Raw genomic sequence first — 17,662 nt, 5'->3', positions numbered from 1 at the left:
TATATACCTGGTCCAAGGAACTGGCAGCCTCTGGCCCTCACTGCAGCCCAGAGGTTGGAAGAAAGTTGCTGGGGGTTCTGGTGCTGAAGAATGAGCTCTGTCACAGTTCTTTCACCCAGAGATCGTGCTGCACGCATAGCCCTGATCCGCCCTTCTTCCTCCACTAACTGGCAGTGGACTAATGTCACAAGTTTCCTTTGCATGGGGCGACTGAGTACACTCTGAGTGGTGCTGTTCAGTCCAACACCTTTAAAAAAAAAACAGAAGCAGGGAAGTTATTTCTCAGTTTCTCAGGGGCAATACAACCTGTCCATTGGCAGGTTAGTGAAATGGTACTTCAGTCTTAAGAGAGTTATAGCCTATAGAATGTCTTCTGTAGATATCCCTTTTTTTCTAAACAAAATAAAAAAATTCCTTCCAGTAGCACCTTAAAGACCAACTAAGTTAGTTCTTGGTATGAGCTTTCGTGTGCAGGCACACTTCTTCAGATACCTTTTTTTCTAGTTAGTGATCAACTAAAAAATATTCAGTTGTAAACTAGCTTCCATGAAACTAAAACATCAAAAAGTCACTCTGGATAAGCGTGCACTAAAAATGAACTAGAACTGTACAAAGTAGGCCTGCAAAATGAGTTTTTAATAGATAACCAGGCAGCAGATTTGTTTCTAAAATCCTCCATTTTTAATATATTCTTACATGTTTCATGTTTTCTTTTTTCTTCCCAAAATTAATTCTTTGTCTTCGAAATGAACCAATTTAAGCCATCATGAAGAAGTCTCTCCTCTTTCTGTTTTTGCTTCTTCACCATTCATTTCCAAATAATGAATTTCCGTATCAATTTATGTTCGCACTACAGTGGTACCTCGGGTTAAGAACTTAATTCGTGTATTCACACTCCATATTATTTCATTGCCCTTCAAAGTAGCTGCACTGTTCCCATCATGAAGAACTCACCCACATTTCTGTCTCACCCACCCCACCCTACCCTGGTTTTCCGCAGTGCAACTAACAAAGACAAGACTGAGTGCAGGGAATATGCAAGAGGGTTGAGGAAACTCTGTGAACACAGTAGTTTATCACTTGGAAAAAATGCGGGGTTTTCCTTACAAGAAATCACATAGCATTGAAACTGCAAGAAAGTCAAACCAAGTGGAAGAAACTACAGGATGGGGCAGCAGAATTTATTTATTATTTTATTATTTAAGTGTCAAACATTTCTGCAGGTCACTGAAATGTCCTCCCTGTTTTACTGTTTTACAAATATGCAAATTCATAAAGACTTAGCTGATCGTTGCTGACTCCTGTCTGTCTTGAGTACACCTACGGGGGGCGGGGAGTCAAACCACTGCATCAGCAGCACCAAAGTGACCTCCCTGGGGTGCAAGCCTGGGCTGTGTGTATGGAGGTCCTGGGCTGCCCAGATGACCCTTCTCTCTCAGCCTTGTTGATGTGGTCCAAAGGAAAAGAAAGCAATACTTTTGGCAGCAGCTTGGCTGCAGGAGTTGTCTGAAGGAGGCATACAAGGCGCCATCCAACTGTTTTAGGGACTTCACTCTGGATTTGTGTAGAGTCTACTCCTTAGCCCTTTCTTCTCCCAACGATATCCCTCAAGGCAGTGGAGGTTTAAGATCAGTTTTCATTCTCCTAGATGGGCTACTTTCGCAGGCTGACGAGCCCCATCTGACCCTCTTAGCTGATAAATTAACTGATTAAAATTTGCATAGTTGGGTAGGGTCCACAGTAACACCTTCTGCTATTTCTTCTTGCTGTTTGAAAATGAGGAATAACAGTAAGAATTTTTGAACAATCTGATTGCTGAATTTAGCACTAGCAAATAGCCACTCGGCTGGTCACCTGCGACAGAGCTCTTTTGGGCAATCAGAGTTAACTTGCCTAAAATGAAAGCAAGTTGGTTCCTTTCGGGCTACTGATGTGCCTCAAAGGTATTGTGTAGGGCAGGCTGGCTAGTAAAATATTGTGTGTAGTAATGTTTCAATTCTATTTGCCATTTTTCTTTTCTAACATTACTTCTTTGGCACTCAAAGTGATTGTGTTTTCAGCTGCAGGTTTTCATCCATTGTAGTCAATGTAATAGTGTTGGGGGTATTTTTAAAAAACCAATAGATGTTGCTTAACTGTTTTAGTTTTCTTATAATGTATGAAAGAGCACTTATTCACCTCTTGCACTGCTGAGTGGTTTAAGGTACAAGGCTAGTTCTTCCACACATTTCTTGGCTTCCTCATAATGCTTGGTATCTTCAGCGCCACTACGGAGAGTTATTGGCTGCTGTTCTGGCACCTGTGTATAGATAACAATCAAAGTACAAAAGTGAAGAGACTAGCAGTTCCAGTCATCTACCCCATCAACTGAGGAAAATGCAGTGCACCTCTAAAACTCTTTTAACTTTAAATAACACATATCACTTTAATACAAAGACGGATTGAAAAAAATTCAAAGCAAAAGTTCCTGTCACATACTTTTACAGTGAGCCTATCAAATTCATCACATTTGTACCATTCAGTACAATAGTTGCCTTGCAACTATTCATCAAATTTTCTTCTATGACGAGACATTTTATTTTTCTTAGCATATCTGAAAATATTTTCCTTTTTTATTCATTTCCAACCTTTCTGTATCACCTTCCTATAAAAATAGATTCAATGTAGCAGACGTTGAAATCAGGAGGAGTTTTTAAAAATTATGTTAGCATTCCCTTCAGTATGAAAAACTAAGTAAAAATATTCAATCTCAAAAGTGGTAGTAACTGTAGCCTATTACTTTGCCTCCACTGATCAACAGCTTATTAATTTGATTAAAGATGTAGCCAAAATGTAGCCAGACTCCCGTGTTTTCAATAAACTGTAATTTAATGACAAGGGAAAGTGGGAACTTCCCATCTATCCTATCCATACTCAAATCTTCAGAACTCCAGCAATTATTACAGGATTTGATATCGGACAAAAGAAAAGTAATGATGTCTGAAGCAACCCTGTTTACTATTTTTGACAAGCTACTACAAACATAAACATGGCTGTTACTAAGAGCTGGTTCACACATCACATTTACATAAGGTTCCAAGTTTGCAACCTGGAGAATGGTAAAAATAATAATAAATCCATCAATACAATAGAAGGGAAAGCGATCATGGCTTCTCTAACTAATTGCCGCTGGCCCCCAGCACATTTTGCTATCCAGCACCAGCCGTCTCCTGCAGCAAGCAGGATTTAAGGTAGGCTGCATAACAGGTGCAGAAGGGGTGTGTGGCAGAACTGGGGCATTAATGTCAGGAGAGGGGCCTGAAGCTACCCTCTCTCTTGAAACACTGGGAATTTGAGCAGGTACATAACTTTACCTCAAGTTGCAATTAGGCAACTTACTTGCACCATAGACCCAAGTTTTTAGGGAAATAGTGCACCCTACATCACTCATATGTTGTAAACAAAGTAATAACTTTGCAAAGTTAAGATTTGCACCTTTGTGGTTACTTGCTCTATCTGCCTTCTTGAGAACAAGATAACATTTAAAAGTCCATGATGTGAAATACTTGTTGACTTCTATTGTCTATTATTTGCACATGGTTTTTTTAAATGGTGGGGGCTTCACTTATCAATCCTTCCTACCCCTGCCAACCTTTGCACCCCCAGACCACAGCAAACCCTTCACAATTCACCAAACCTCCTAGCCTCAACCACTAACCCCTTAAGACCTTCCTCTTTCTACCTCACACCACCACTGCAGCCAAGCAGGATGAAGAGTTGGCTCAGTAGAACAAACACCATGGAAAACCAGAAGTGCTGGACAGCACTTCATCTGGGCCAACTCTTCCTGCACAGCTCCTTCTGATGGGTAGGGTGAGCAACGTATTGATACATCGTCCAACACCAGTTTATAGACCACATCATAAGAACCATTTCAAAACAAATTGAGTTGGCAATGTATTGCAAAACACAGCCTTCAAACTCCAGGGGGCAGTATAATTGCGAGCCTTCTGGCAGCTGGCTGGCTGGCTTCCCTCCCTTTCCCTTCCAATGGCAGAACAGTCCCCCTCCCAGCCTGGGCACTCCCCCCCCATAATTGTGGTGTCTCTACCTGGTGCAGGAATCATGGTTGGGCTGCTTTGTCCTTCCCCCTCTCTCTGTCTAGGGAAAAGTGGAAGGAGTTCACCCTCCAGATTTGAGGGCTTGCCTGCCTCTAAGAAGGGGAATCCACACTGCAGATAGCACATACCTATTAAGCTCCATGACTGCTCCTTCGCTTGATCTCCACCACTCCACCCAAGTTATTTTCATGACTGCTCCCCCTGCACCCTACATAGTTCCATGTTTCAGACACTGTGATATATCACTAAATCACAATGTTTAGCTGGTGATATACTGCAATGTTGAAAACCAGATATTGCCTAGCCCTGCTACTGGGATGACTCTTCATCTTAATTGGTGGAGGTAGAAGAAGCAGATTGCCAAGCTGTCCAAGAAGGAGGAAGGTGGCCAATAGCAGCACGCACCAGCTGGCCTGGAGATTGCAGGCAAAGGAGCAGGACAGCTGTTGGGTTTCTGTGACAATTTGTTCTGGCTGTCCCTCTGCAACTCAACTGGGCATCCAACACCTATCCTCACACTGTAGTCAGCAGTGCCACTTGTCTGTGGCCAAGTGAATTGCAGTGCAACAACATTATGACATTTTCATTATATATATAGATAAATTTGCTCCTTCCACAGTAAACAAATCTGATTTGGGGGGGGGGGACAGGCTAAGATACCCTTACCTGAGCACCCACAAGCTGCAGCAAGGCTGAGTTCACAGGAAGGTGCTCGATGTCTGTATTGATAGTGGTCTGGTCGAAGGGGCATGCCTTCCGGTGGAGCTTGTTCAGGCACATCTTGCATACTGTGTGGCCACAGCCCAGGCTGATAGGCTTCCGGATTGTTTCGTCGAATGTTTGTGTGCAAATAGGGCAGGAAAGAAAATCCGTCCATTGTGGAGCTTGTACAGGCATTTCTTCAGGCGTTACTTCACAAGACAAAATCTAAAGCACAGATTCCACTGGAATCAACTTTTTTTTGAAAAAAAATGTTTTTAAATATTTTCTGTAAGTACAGACAGTCAGCACATAGTGTGAAATATGACCTGAAATGTAAGAAAAGAAAGAAAGAAAGAAAAAAGAAGTTAGTGTCTATAGATGTTGTACTATAAGCCAGGGGGTTAATCTATTTAATTAAGGCATCCAATGGTTTTCACAGACTTCTTGGAAGTAGCATGTTCCATTTTATTCCCAGGACTGGTGAAACTTTCAGAAAACAATTTACCCCCAGCCTTGGAATCAGTGGCCCAATGCACATGTCACATTTAAACTACAGTTTAAAAACAAGCTATGGTTTAATGTGCTAATAGATGCTGCTAAATGTTCCCAGAGTACTGCACCATTGACAAAACAAGCTAGAGTCCACCTTGTCATATTATCTGAACCTAAGCTTGTGGTTTGTTTTCCGAGCAAACCATAAGTGCTAAGCTGAAAATGAACGTGGTTCAGGTGATATGAGAAACCAGACTCCAGTATGTTTTGTCTGCAGCACAGCCAAAGGAGGTGTGGTGAAGTGCCATGGAACCTTTGAGCAGCATGCACACTGACACTGCTCATTCACATTAAACCACTTTGTTTTAAACTATGGTATAATGGGACATGTGAACTGGGCCAATGTTTTACTGTATCAAGCAGAATACAGTGGTACCTCTGGTTACGTACTTAATTCGTTCCGGAGGTCCATTCTTAACCTGAAACTGTTCTTAATCTGAAGCACCACTTTAGCTAATGGGGCTTCCCGCTGCTGCCATGCCGGCACAATTTCTGTTCTCATCCTGAAGCAAAGTTCTTAACCCGAGGTACTATTAGTGGAGTTAGTAGAGTCTGTAACCTGAAGCATATGTAACCTAAAGTGTCTGTAACCCGAGGTACCACTGTACTGCAAATTGGAGGTCAGAGTACCCAGTATCTTTCAGGAGAAAAGATCCCTAGAGTTTTTGGCAGCAGTGAGGCAGGAGGGGAATTGCCTTTGTGAAAGATTTTGATGAAAGCATGCTAAACTTTTCACTTGGCCACAAAAAACATTTTAATACAGCCTCAATCTAAGGATCCTTATTCTTCTGTTTTGTCCCCTTCTTATTTGTTATTTCTGTGCTGGAAAGGGTCCTATTGCAAGAAGGAAAGCATGCCTTTTTCCAAAACTTGTTATTCCATGTCCGTCTACCAGTTACCAGAACACACTGCCCTGTGCCATCACTGCAACATGTGACATGCGTTAGGGACATGCATACTGTGCCAAGTAGATGTGTTTATTCTTATTTCCATAGCCATGACCTATTAAGGGATAAACTCTGTCCACCTGGATTAAATTGGGCAATATGGGCAGGATTGGCAGGATTACAACTAGAATGACATGGTGCAGCCAGGGTGAGCATTTCCCACCTTCCATGATTTTGCAATTTCATCTGGCTATGCAAAAGCACCTAGGATATTTTCTTGCAGGACTACAGAACACATACCAACATGGTGGTGTATCAACTGCCTGAGTAGAGCAGGAAACACCGGCCAACCCACAATGTTACTAGATCACAAATGTTTTTCCTAAGCCTATCCCTTCAGGTACATCTGGCTTAAAATGCCACACATTTTACAAAGCTTTCCTGTCTGGTTGTCTGGAAAGAATTTTTACTCAACACAGATAACCATGCGAATGCACAACTAATATAAATAATTCCCCCCCCCCACACAAACAAGTAGGAACACCTTTCGATTATCTGCAAGACCAACCACAGAATCCTAGAGTTGGAAGGGGCCCAAGGGGCATCTAATCCAACTCCTCGCAATGCAGGAATCTCAGATAAGCATCCATTACAGACGGCCATCCAACCTCTATTTAAAAACTTCCAAGGAATGAGTCCACCACCAGTATCAATAAATTTGAAACTATGTGCTGAGGTAGCACTAGATTCTGTTAAGTTATACAACACTGCATATATTTGTTTCATTTCGCACCATTTTATATATTTTGTTCCTTCTGCTCAGAGAGGGGCAAGGAAGCACCAACCTCTGACTGCTTCTAAGCCCATCCCAGGCTTTGTTCATTTCACCAACTGTTGCTCACACACCTTTAACAGGCAAGCTGCCGAGGAACCTGGTACCACCACCAAGTTCCTAGGCCGCTTGGCTGTGCTGAGGATGACGGCAATGGCTGTGATACTCAAATTATGGCATTTCTCAAGATATGGCATTTTTACTCAGTCCCCAATTCCAAGCTTTGGCTTTGCTTACAGAGCAACTTATGTGTTCATGCAGCACTAATTATTAATGTTACGCAGCAAATACATTTTGTACAACAGCATTTTTTCATTTACTTACTATACAATTACTAAATGTTCAAAAATGTATACTCTCTTAGAGAGACCCCCCTGAAGACTATGCACCTTTTAACATGGCTGCCCACAGAGGCATTCATATCTTCAGATGTGATTATCCTTGTTTTCAAAACCTAACAGCAACTGGACCTTGATAAAGGTCTTGCAATAAAGTACAGTGGTGCCCCGCAAGACGAATGCCTCGCAAGACGGAAAACCCGCTAGACGAAAGGGTTTTCCGTTTTGGAGGCGCTTCGCAAAACGAATTTCCCTATGGGCTTGCTTCGCAAGACGAAAATGTCTTGCGAGTTCCTGCGGGTTTCCCCCCCTTTTCCTAAGCCGCTAAGCCGCTTATCAGCTGATCTGCTAAAAGCCGCTTAACAGCTGATCGCTAAAAGCCGCTAAACCGCTAATAGCGCTAATCCGTCAAGTGGCTTGCTTCGCAAGACGAAAAAACCGCTATACGAAGAGCCTCACGGAACGGATTAATTTCGTCTTGCGAGGCACCACTGTAACTGTTTTCTCATGATGTATTTGTGCACCTCATAAAAGAAAAGAATCACAGACTACTTTTCACACACTGCTTTCAGAGAAAGCAGACAGAATAGATAGATAGATAGATAGATAGATAGAGAGAGAGAGAGAGAGAGAGAGAGATAATCATTTGAGACACAGTAGCTACATTCGTACATCATGCTTAAGTTAAATCTTTGTTTAAACAAAACTGCTTTATTACCTGTGGTTTAAAGTTGGCTTATTTTGAAACTGATCATGGTTAACATTAAATCACAATCCCCAGTTCTGACAAAAATACCAGCTAAGTTTAAGGGAAACAGAAATCAAGTTTCTGAACTCCTCCAGGCAACATGGGAGGGGGAAGGGGAGAAGAAGTGTCTGTGCTCACTGCACTAAACCATGATTTAGCACAGGGGTCGCCAACATGGTGCCCTCTAGTTGTTGCCACTGATCATGTTGTCTGGGGCTGGCAACACCTGCAGGAAACCATATTGGCCACCCCTTGTTTAGAATAAAATGCAAATGCAACTATAGATACAATCCCATAAACTTAGTAAGTTTTATTATACACATGATAGGAGGAAAATAGAGACTTGTATATGGTCAACCAAAGGAGTATGTAGTCAATGTGAGTGATCCTGAAGTCAGGGACTACCTGACTTATAGTCCATACTCTGAGCTGCTATACTATACCAGTACTTTGAAATGCTTTGCTGAAATATCATAGTGTGGAGATGGTAAGCTACATGTTCCACGCTCAGAAAGTTCATGGCTCAGAAGGTTGCTTGTTTCTTGTGCTTCACAGGAAGTAACCATAAAACCAAGAGGTAATATGTGTGTTTCTCAAGACACTTTCATAAGCTTCCTGGCAAAGTTGAACTATGCAATGAATCATTTAGTGAGAGCAGTTTTTGTTTTGTTTTTTAAAGACACCTATTTTTGCGCACAAAAATCATAGTTCTTTTGATTTATGATGACAGGCTCTTATATTTCCACCAGCCAATATCTGCAAGTGCACAGCCTTAAGGACACCTCAAGTAAATAATCCTCCAACTAGATCCTAGGGCTCAGTTTAAACTAGACAGATCAAAACAAATGCATCTGTCATGTGTGCATATTCATTAATTATGTGTAAAATACAGGGAATGCATTGGTCATGGTTTTCAGCATCCTGATTCACCATCCACCTTCTAGAAGAAGACACATTTACAGCCCTTGCTGCTGATAAGAGACAAAGTTTGGTAAATCTCTGAAACTTGCATGGAACTTCAGCGGTCAGGATGCAAGTTGTCACTGCCTACATGATTAGCAGAGCAGGAATAAAAATAATAATCATTATTAATTACCCACCCTTCACCAGCAGGTCCCAGGGTGGGTTACAACAATTAAAACACAATGTTAAAAGCTGCTTTAAAAAAAATTACAATCTTAGGTGGGTCTTAAAAATAAGTGAAAATGCCAGGGCACCAGGATGGAGCCTGACATCACCACCACCTGGAGCTGCATGCCTGGGGATCATTGAATCTTGACGGTTTTCACACACTAATACAACATCCAGAAGAATTCTATCCATTATATTTTATCTGCACAATCAGAATGAATTTTAGGAACCAAAATGCTTTTTCTGTGCAGTGAATGATGTTATAGGCTGGAATAGGCGGGTTGTCCCTGGATAGAATGACTTTTCTGCTTTAAGTTCTCAAAGTTCTTAACCTAGTTCAAGGTTGCCATCTGAAGTAGCCAGGTGCTTAACTGAAAATCAATCACAGTCAGTTCATCAATAGAAAAATAAGACTTCAGAGCCATTTTGCCCCCAAATGGCAAACAGACATTATGTTTTGGCAGCTATAACCTTGGTTTAAGGAGCCATTTGGCCCCTAGCTTATACAATCATGGGAAAAAGTGCACCCTCTTTGAATTCTGTGGTTTTACGTATGAAGATATAATAACAATTATCTGTTCATTAGCAAGTCTTAAAATTAGGTAAATACAACCTCAGATGAACAACATCGCATGACATATTACACTGTGTCATGATTTACAGCCAAAATGGAAAAGCCATGTGTGAAAAACTAAGTACACCCTTACTGTTTCCATAGAAATTAAGGAGCTAAGTAGCAAACAGATGCTGCTAATCAAATATCCTTGCTTAATTGATCATCAGCAAGTGTAACTTCCTCTATAAAAGTTGAAGTTTTGGCAGTTTGCTGGTCTAAAGCATTCAGGTATGTTTTAACACAATGCCAAGGAGGAAAGACACCAGCAACGCTCTTAGAGAAGCAACTGTTGCTGCCCATGTAATTGGGAACGGTTATAAGGCCATCCCCAACGAATTTTAAGTCAGTCATCTTATAGTGAGAAATATTGTTCACAAGTGGAAAACATTCAAGACAGGTGCCAATCTACCCAGGAGTGGACGTCCCAGCATATTCACCCCAAGGTCAGACCGTGGAATGCTCACATAAAGTTACTGCTGCTAAAGGTGGTTCTACAAGCTGCTGAATCATAAGGTGTACATAGTTTTTCACATATACCGTCTCCATTTTGGCTTTATTTCTGTTAAATGAATCATGACACAGTGCAATATGTCATGCATTGATCATCTGAGGCTGCATTTACCTAATTTTACGACCTGCTAAGGGGCAGATGATTGTTATTACCGTATGTCCTCATACATAAAACCACAGAATTAAAAGAGGGTGCACTTTTTCCCTCCATGACTGTATATCTGAATTTCTAACACAGCTCAAATTCTGTCCATCACCACCTCCAAGCACTGATCTAACACTTCAACCATCTCTTCTGATTCAGATGGGGCAGAGAAACAGAGCTGGGTGTTGTCTGCATATTGCTAGCACTTCACTCCAAATTAGATGACAGCTCAGAGGCCTCACAGAGATATGAAATAGAATGGCAGAAGAAGATGGAACCATGCAGGACACCACAGGACAACTCCCATGGGACTTAAAAGCAGCCTCCCCTAACTGCTTTCTGGAAATGGCCCTGGAATAGGAGCAGAACCACTAAAGCACAGTGCCCCAACCCCCACTGAGGTGCTCCAGAAGTTTAAAAATCATGCAAAACCAGCCATATAAATGCAGTAGATTATAAAAAATTATACAGGTTGCAGAATTATACTTTTTTCTGGTACACATAGGGTACCATAAAGGTTTTATTTTTTAAAAGCACAAAATACACCACTGGCATTTCCCCATTAACAAATGTAGTTAACACTTTCACAAAAAGAACCGCAAGCCAATTTACTGCAGGTCTGCAATTTTTTGTTCAACTGACATTTATTTCAAAATATATCAAAACCCGCTCTGTTTTGTAATAACAAATAAAAATTTGTCTCCTGCACTTCAAAATCCTCATTCTAACAGCCCTGCAAAGCATTCACAATTCAAACAGCTCTCAAAGTTAAAATCACAACTACACCTTTATAAAAAGAATGACTCAGTTGCAACATACATGAAACGTTCCGAGTTTCTGTTACACAGAATTTCCACAGCTATACAGAACAGCGAAACAAAGACTCTCTTCTGGTCAAGTAAAATATGTCACATGATAGTGGTAGAGAAGTTTGAACACTGAAAAAGTGGACCTTACTTTTGCTTCTGAAGCTCCTTGATTATCAGACACACACACTTGAGCTAATATTCTTTACTTAACAAAATATTAAGAACAGAAATTCTCAGAGCTAGTCTACTGTGTTAACTGCAAGTTTTAAGTTTATTACTTCCGCATTCTTTATATATACACACACATCCCACAATTATAGCAACACCTGTCTCGGTGACACAGTGTTGTCAGAAATCCATGCCTTGAAAGACACAGCCGCATTAGCTTAAGAACAGCAATCTTAGTATCATAAAATCTTCTGCTTTAAAAAGAAAATTACAAGAATTATGGAATCATAGAATTCTGGAGTTGGAAGAAAAAGATGGAGCCGGGTTAGGTGGAACCCATATTTCATTAGGGTTAGCACCTTGCCTTCCAACAGCTTTGCTCCACATGTCTTCACATAACTCAGTGCATGACAGGGAGCTTCAGCTAACAGATAAAGTGAACTAAAGTGAACTAAGGTGGAACAGATGACCCTTTTTCAGTAGAGCTTGCACCAGGGCTATCCCCAGTAAAGTGTGTCCCATGTTGCTCCTCAAGCTACCACTGCAACAGTAATAGCACAACAGGGCTAAATCATGTACCAGTTGTAATCTTATAATCCTTAATTTTTTCCTGGATGTCAGTTTATACTTGCTGTTTGATTCTTCTTTCTCAAGTACAGTGGTACCTCGGGTTACATACGCTTCAGGTTACAGACTCCACTAACCCAGAAATAGTGCTTCAGGTTAAGAACTTTGCTTCAGGATGAGAACAGAAATTGTGCTCCGGCAGTGCGGCGGCAGCAGGAGGCCCCATTAGCTAAAGTGGTGCTTCAGGTTAAGAACAGTTTCAGGTTAAGTACAGACCTCCGGAACGAATTAAGTACTTAACGCGAGGTACCACTGTATAGCATTTGTCCTTGTTGCATTTGTCACATTCTGTTCTTAGGAACTGCTAGCAATTTTCCTTCCTGGCCAGTACACCTCTTTCCACCCTTCTGCTCAAGCTTCACAGGCAAAATCAGAGGGCAAGGGCTGAGCACTCCACACTCCCAGATCACCCACAGGGTGAGAGATCATTCTTGGTTCCCAAGCCCTATTTTCGAGTGCCCTGACAGACACACAATTGTTTCAACTAATAAACATGAAACTACTAAACATTTCCACTAATAAACATGAAGGAAAAGATATCCTGGTCAGCAAACATAAACAGAATTAGGTCCCTCAAGTGGCAGATAAAAAACAAACCCAAAAAACCCGCCAGTCCCTAACGGGGGTTTCGATATTCACAGGTTACTCTATCTTTTTCAGGTTCAGCCACCTACTGCTTGGCTACCCATATTTTGAACCTTCTTCATAATTGTTTCTTCTTGTCTACAAAGCCAGACCTTTTCTACAGAGGTTACAGTCCTTCTCTAACAATTTAGTTACTTGAGTAAAGGAGCAAACTATGTTGGTGTGGTATGGGTTTCACAACACTGAATTACCTGAATGTTAGGTCCGAAAGCAATACAACATGGTAATCTGGGAAGTCCTGAGATTAGGGAGGAGATTTCTTGGGCAAGGAGAAAAAGCAGTGACAAAGGTAGAAAAGGGTTTCCAATAATAAATTCCAGCCATCAAGTCAAATGCTTGGGGGTGCCTATCCCCAGGAGTCACCATAGGGCATATGCATATAATATTCCTGATGTAAGGATATAATTTCTCTCTTTTCTGCTGGTGCAATAAAATTTTTCTACGGATTTGCAACCAGGGCAACTAGCAGTTATTACAATTTATATAATGCACCCTGAAAGGTTAACAATTCAAGTGCTTACTGTATTTCCAAAATGCCTACTTGCAACATCTTTCCATTTAAGGAAGCAACACTAGGAATAGAACCAGTGCAATTCACTACCTAATCACCATTTTAAAACAACAGCTGCTACGATACTGAACATACATAGCAAAAAGTGAGTACACAAAAAAGCCCTTTATCAGGTAATATTTGGGAACAATATGGACATATTCTCAGATAAAGCCCCTAACATAATGTCCTAACATAAAATTCCTTTTCCACCGTTTTAAAGAAGGCAATGCAATTCAAGACACATTTACAGCAATATTCAGTGATAAAATGCCAATGTGTTGCATCCTACATATTCCATTTCTATCTAATTCTGATATCGCTTATTTTTATAAAAGTCCATAGTCAAACATTATTACAAGTTCTAAAGAGTATGCAAAACACAGCCTCCATAAATTACATAAACTAGTCTTCCCCTAATAAATGTATAGTTCTGAAGAACCAGAATATTAAAGACACAGTGAAATGAGTTCTCCTGCACAGATCCTGTTTTATTGAAAAAGGGAATATGTCTCCCTTTAGGGAACACCTCACATGCTCCACAGTGGCTGATTAGAGTCCTTGATATTCCACAACTTGACTGTCATTTTCTTCCAACACCCAATAATCCATCTCCCTGATTCAGCATAAGGGCAATATGATAATCATCTTGTCATGATCTTCAGAATGCCAGATTCTGCCCTTCCTCGAGTTCATTATTAGTGGTGACGTTGATCCAGTAATAAAAAGGTAGGTTACAGGATTGCTTGGAAATTTGAAGGTGGTGTTTTTTCAGGCAGGCAAAGTACTGGATTTTCTCTCAGGCTAGTGCTTCCCCCCTTTCCCTTCTTTCTTCATTTCTAAGCCTGTCACAGGAAAGGGGAGAGATGTCTCTAACGGCATTTGCAGGAAATGGAGGATACAGACTTTCTGTCATACTTCCTTGGCATGATCTTTTTCAGGGCATTTCTTACATCTGAGACAGTAATAGAGACATGGCGCTTCTTTTTCCTCAAGCGCTCAGCAGCCAAGGACACCTTCTTGTAGAGGTCATGCACACAGAAATGCAGGATGTTCTGGGCCTCATTGGTCATTCGAACACTGTCAAGCCGCAGTTTCTGTGCTTTCTTGGAGGGCCTTCTGTCAGGGAGCTTCTTTCCATGGCCATGTTTTGCACGCCTCCCAGGTATCTTCCCCCCTCTGGGCCTTCTCTGCCTATACTGTGTCCTGTACCGTGGCCTTTGATGCACCTGGCTTTTTTTCCTGGTTCTCCGGGTGGTAGCAGCCATTGTTTGACTTTAAGTTCACACAGCCAGACTTCCTGCCTGCCTGAAAATGCTCATACCCTGTCCCCTGAAATAATCTTATATAGGTCTGGCTATTCAAATAAGCAACTAAGTGCAAGCCCAGTGATTGGCTGACAAGAACAAAGCCCAACTTAAGCGCCTCATAATGACTTAACTGTGATCCATTCATCCTGTACTGAAATGGGAGATAGTAACAGCTCTACTAACCATGTTGTGGCAGGATACTAGCACAACTTGTTGTCATTTGAACTTTCTTAGAATGAAGAAGGCTGTTTATATAAACCACTAAGATGTCTTCTTACTATAACCTCTTTGGATATATTATATTAAAGATGACTAATATTCTCTCAGCCATTCGCTTACCCCATTCCAAAAGCTAATATAACTTTGTAAGTCCTATGGCTGTTCTGTAGACAATGAGGAACATTTTTGAAAAAGACAGATAAGAAATTCTGGACACAGAACATGTCACATTTCTACTTCCGCCCTGGAAAAGCGAGGAAACATTTACAATGAGGTTCACAGAAGAATCTCACTAGAATGGTCACTGTGCATGGGCCAGAATTTCATGAGAAGTGAACAGTGGTAAATTTGGACCTGGAAAGCTTCAGTTTGAATCTCCAGCTTGGCCATTAACCTTACTTAAACCCAGTCACAGTATCCATGTAATGTATCACAAAACATTGTTGCAAGAATAAAGCATGAAAGCCACCCTGAGCTCTGTAGAAGGGTAGAATGAAGGCAATACAGTAGAACCTTGGGTTGCGAACGTGATCCATGAAGTAGGCACGTTCGTAACCCACAGTGCTCGCAACCAGCAGCGCTGCATCTGCGCACGTGCATGATGTGATCCGGTGCTTCTGCACATGTGCCGAAACCCGGAAATAACCCGTTCTGGTACTTCCGGGTTTCGGCGCGTCCGTAACCTGAAAAGGCGTAACCCGAAGCGTCTGTAACCCGAGGTACCACTGTATAATAATAAACCAACTATTTTACCTGAGGAACTAGCTCATGTCTATGAAGAGCCCTTATTACAACACCATGAATGTGGGCTATCCTTTTTGTAGTGTCTTATCAAAGTTATAAGTCTATATTCAGAGTGGGTACATATTCACTGCCACTCTCCTGCTCCCCACAAAATTTGGTGAATCTAGATCTGACCTCAGTCTATATTCTGGATTTCAGGCACAGGGGTTCCACTAGTGATTACTTCCTTATATCATTCCTTGCAATGTGAAATTTTTGGTTCTTTTCTCTACAAGCAAAATAGAAAAAAAAATGAAGTAGAAAACCATTGCCCCAATGTTGAAGAAAAGGGCTATCGGGAAAAAAGGTATGGATTCATATGGGAAATATTTTGTTACCTTCAACCAGAACAGCTTGTGACAGGGCTTTTCATTCAGCTACTTTCAAATCAGGCCAATTCCAGCTGCTTATGTCATGCTATCAGAGTGTAGGAGGGGGACACATAAGGTAAATATATAAAAAATCAGTTCACTTTCAGTAGAAAAAAGAATCTCGCAACTCTTAAAAAGAGGTTGTCACAAATACTGTACTGCAAAGTACTTAATTCTGATGACATTATCAGAACCCATTGATTTGTGTTGATAAATTATAATGAATTCTAAAATTGCAATCCCTTCAGCGTGAACACTGCTGGTCCAATGGGGGTTCTCCTGACACTGCAGCAGATCTTATAAGGGTGTGAGGCAGGTGAGAAAGGGTGGGCGGTCCTGTTGCACTAGTGGGAATCATTATGCTTGTTTCCATTTCAATGATTTAGCTGAATATGTCCTTTACCAAGTTTACAATTGCAAGTATTTTTTATGCTTAGTACTTTTTTAAGTATGCTGTCACTTGCACTGAACTCCTGGGATAAAGAAGGATATATATTTCATATAACAAAGGAGGAAAGCATGTTTGAGTGATAAGAACAGGCACCATCCATAGCTAAAGGACCAGTGGTCAGGGATGATGGAAACTGTAGTCCCAAACATCTGGAGGGCTGGAGTTTGCCTATGCCTGGATAAGAACCTTGCAAGGGTAAAGAAAACACCATGGCTAATAAGATACTAAGAGAATAATGAATGTCTCAGCAAATGTGGAATCATAACATTATTTGACTGTTTTGGAAAAAAATTCAGAATGTATCAGAGAGACTAGGGTACACAACAGTCCAATTATGATTTCCCTGGTTAGACTATGGACAGCCATTATCAACATAGGTGGGCTCACCTATGCAAGGAATTCAATTAACATAAAAGATGGAAAATATCTGGTCCAAAAGTTGTTTGCAGAGTGACTCATTTCCCCCTTTGTTCCTGTCTAACTTTCCAGATGAAGACAAGAGCACCCTGGCCTATAGCACCAATTAGGTAATTAAGAACTTTATCCAAAAATGTTAGATGTTAGGACATTGTAGGAAACTTAGAAATTCTTTCTTAAACTATGTAACTTGGATGAATTTGGGAAAAGGCCAAATATTTAGTAAGCAAGTAGGAAGATTTGGCCTAGGATTCTCAATCAAATCACTTAGTTTGCTTTGCTATTCTTAATCCACATTGTTTTCTTAATGAGTATATCTAACAGAGTAGCCAATGGAACCCAATGAAATCAATAAATTTATATTAGTCACCTTTTAAACTAAAATGCCTATCAGCCTCAGCCAATGTCACCCGTGGTTAGAGATTATGGACATTTTAGTCCAAAATGTTTGGAGGACACCAGGTTGGAGAAGACTTAAGGCTACCCAAAATTCACAATGACAATACCACCATGGTAGTTTAGAGACAACAGGCTGCCATGCAGATGACAGTAAAAGTAAAGCATAAACTCTCACCACCAGGGGCCAGTTCTTATGATAAAACCATCACATATAATCCATTAAAATGAAAGGAAGCCATCAGTCAGACAACATCTTTATAACAGTCCAAGTGTGACAAAACATCTAGCAAGCTTTTGAGTTCTTCAGGATAGATGCTAAGCAAACAAAGAGCAGAGAGAAAAACATGTTGCC

General features: G+C 41.0%; 1 protein-coding gene and 1 long non-coding RNA gene across 7 annotated transcripts in view; both read right to left on the bottom strand.

Moving 5' to 3' along the window:
• The window catches only part of LOC309343556, a 151,548-nt gene that overhangs the window by 62,756 nt on the left and 71,130 nt on the right, over positions 1 to 17,662 (bottom strand). The window lies entirely within an intron of this gene.
• Positions 1 to 17,662, bottom strand: part of RC3H1 (ring finger and CCCH-type domains 1) — a 68,206-nt gene that overhangs the window by 39,000 nt on the left and 11,544 nt on the right. For all 6 annotated transcript variants that reach the window (XM_081865124.1, XM_081865125.1, XM_081865126.1 and 3 more), the window contains exons 2-4: positions 4,767 to 5,128; positions 2,179 to 2,299; positions 8 to 247 (exon numbers count right to left, since the gene is read on the bottom strand). In XM_081865124.1, the coding sequence (XP_081721250.1) occupies positions 8 to 247; positions 2,179 to 2,299; positions 4,767 to 4,997 (592 nt within the window). In that variant the 5' untranslated portion in view covers positions 4,998 to 5,128. The remainder of the gene's footprint in view (positions 1 to 7; positions 248 to 2,178; positions 2,300 to 4,766; positions 5,129 to 17,662) is intronic.

The sequence above is a fragment of the Podarcis erhardii genome, assembly GCF_964252035.2.
Source record: "Podarcis erhardii genome assembly, chromosome: 6".
Lineage (NCBI taxonomy): Eukaryota > Metazoa > Chordata > Lepidosauria > Squamata > Lacertidae > Podarcis > Podarcis erhardii.
This window is presented reverse-complemented; position numbering and strand designations above follow the sequence as displayed.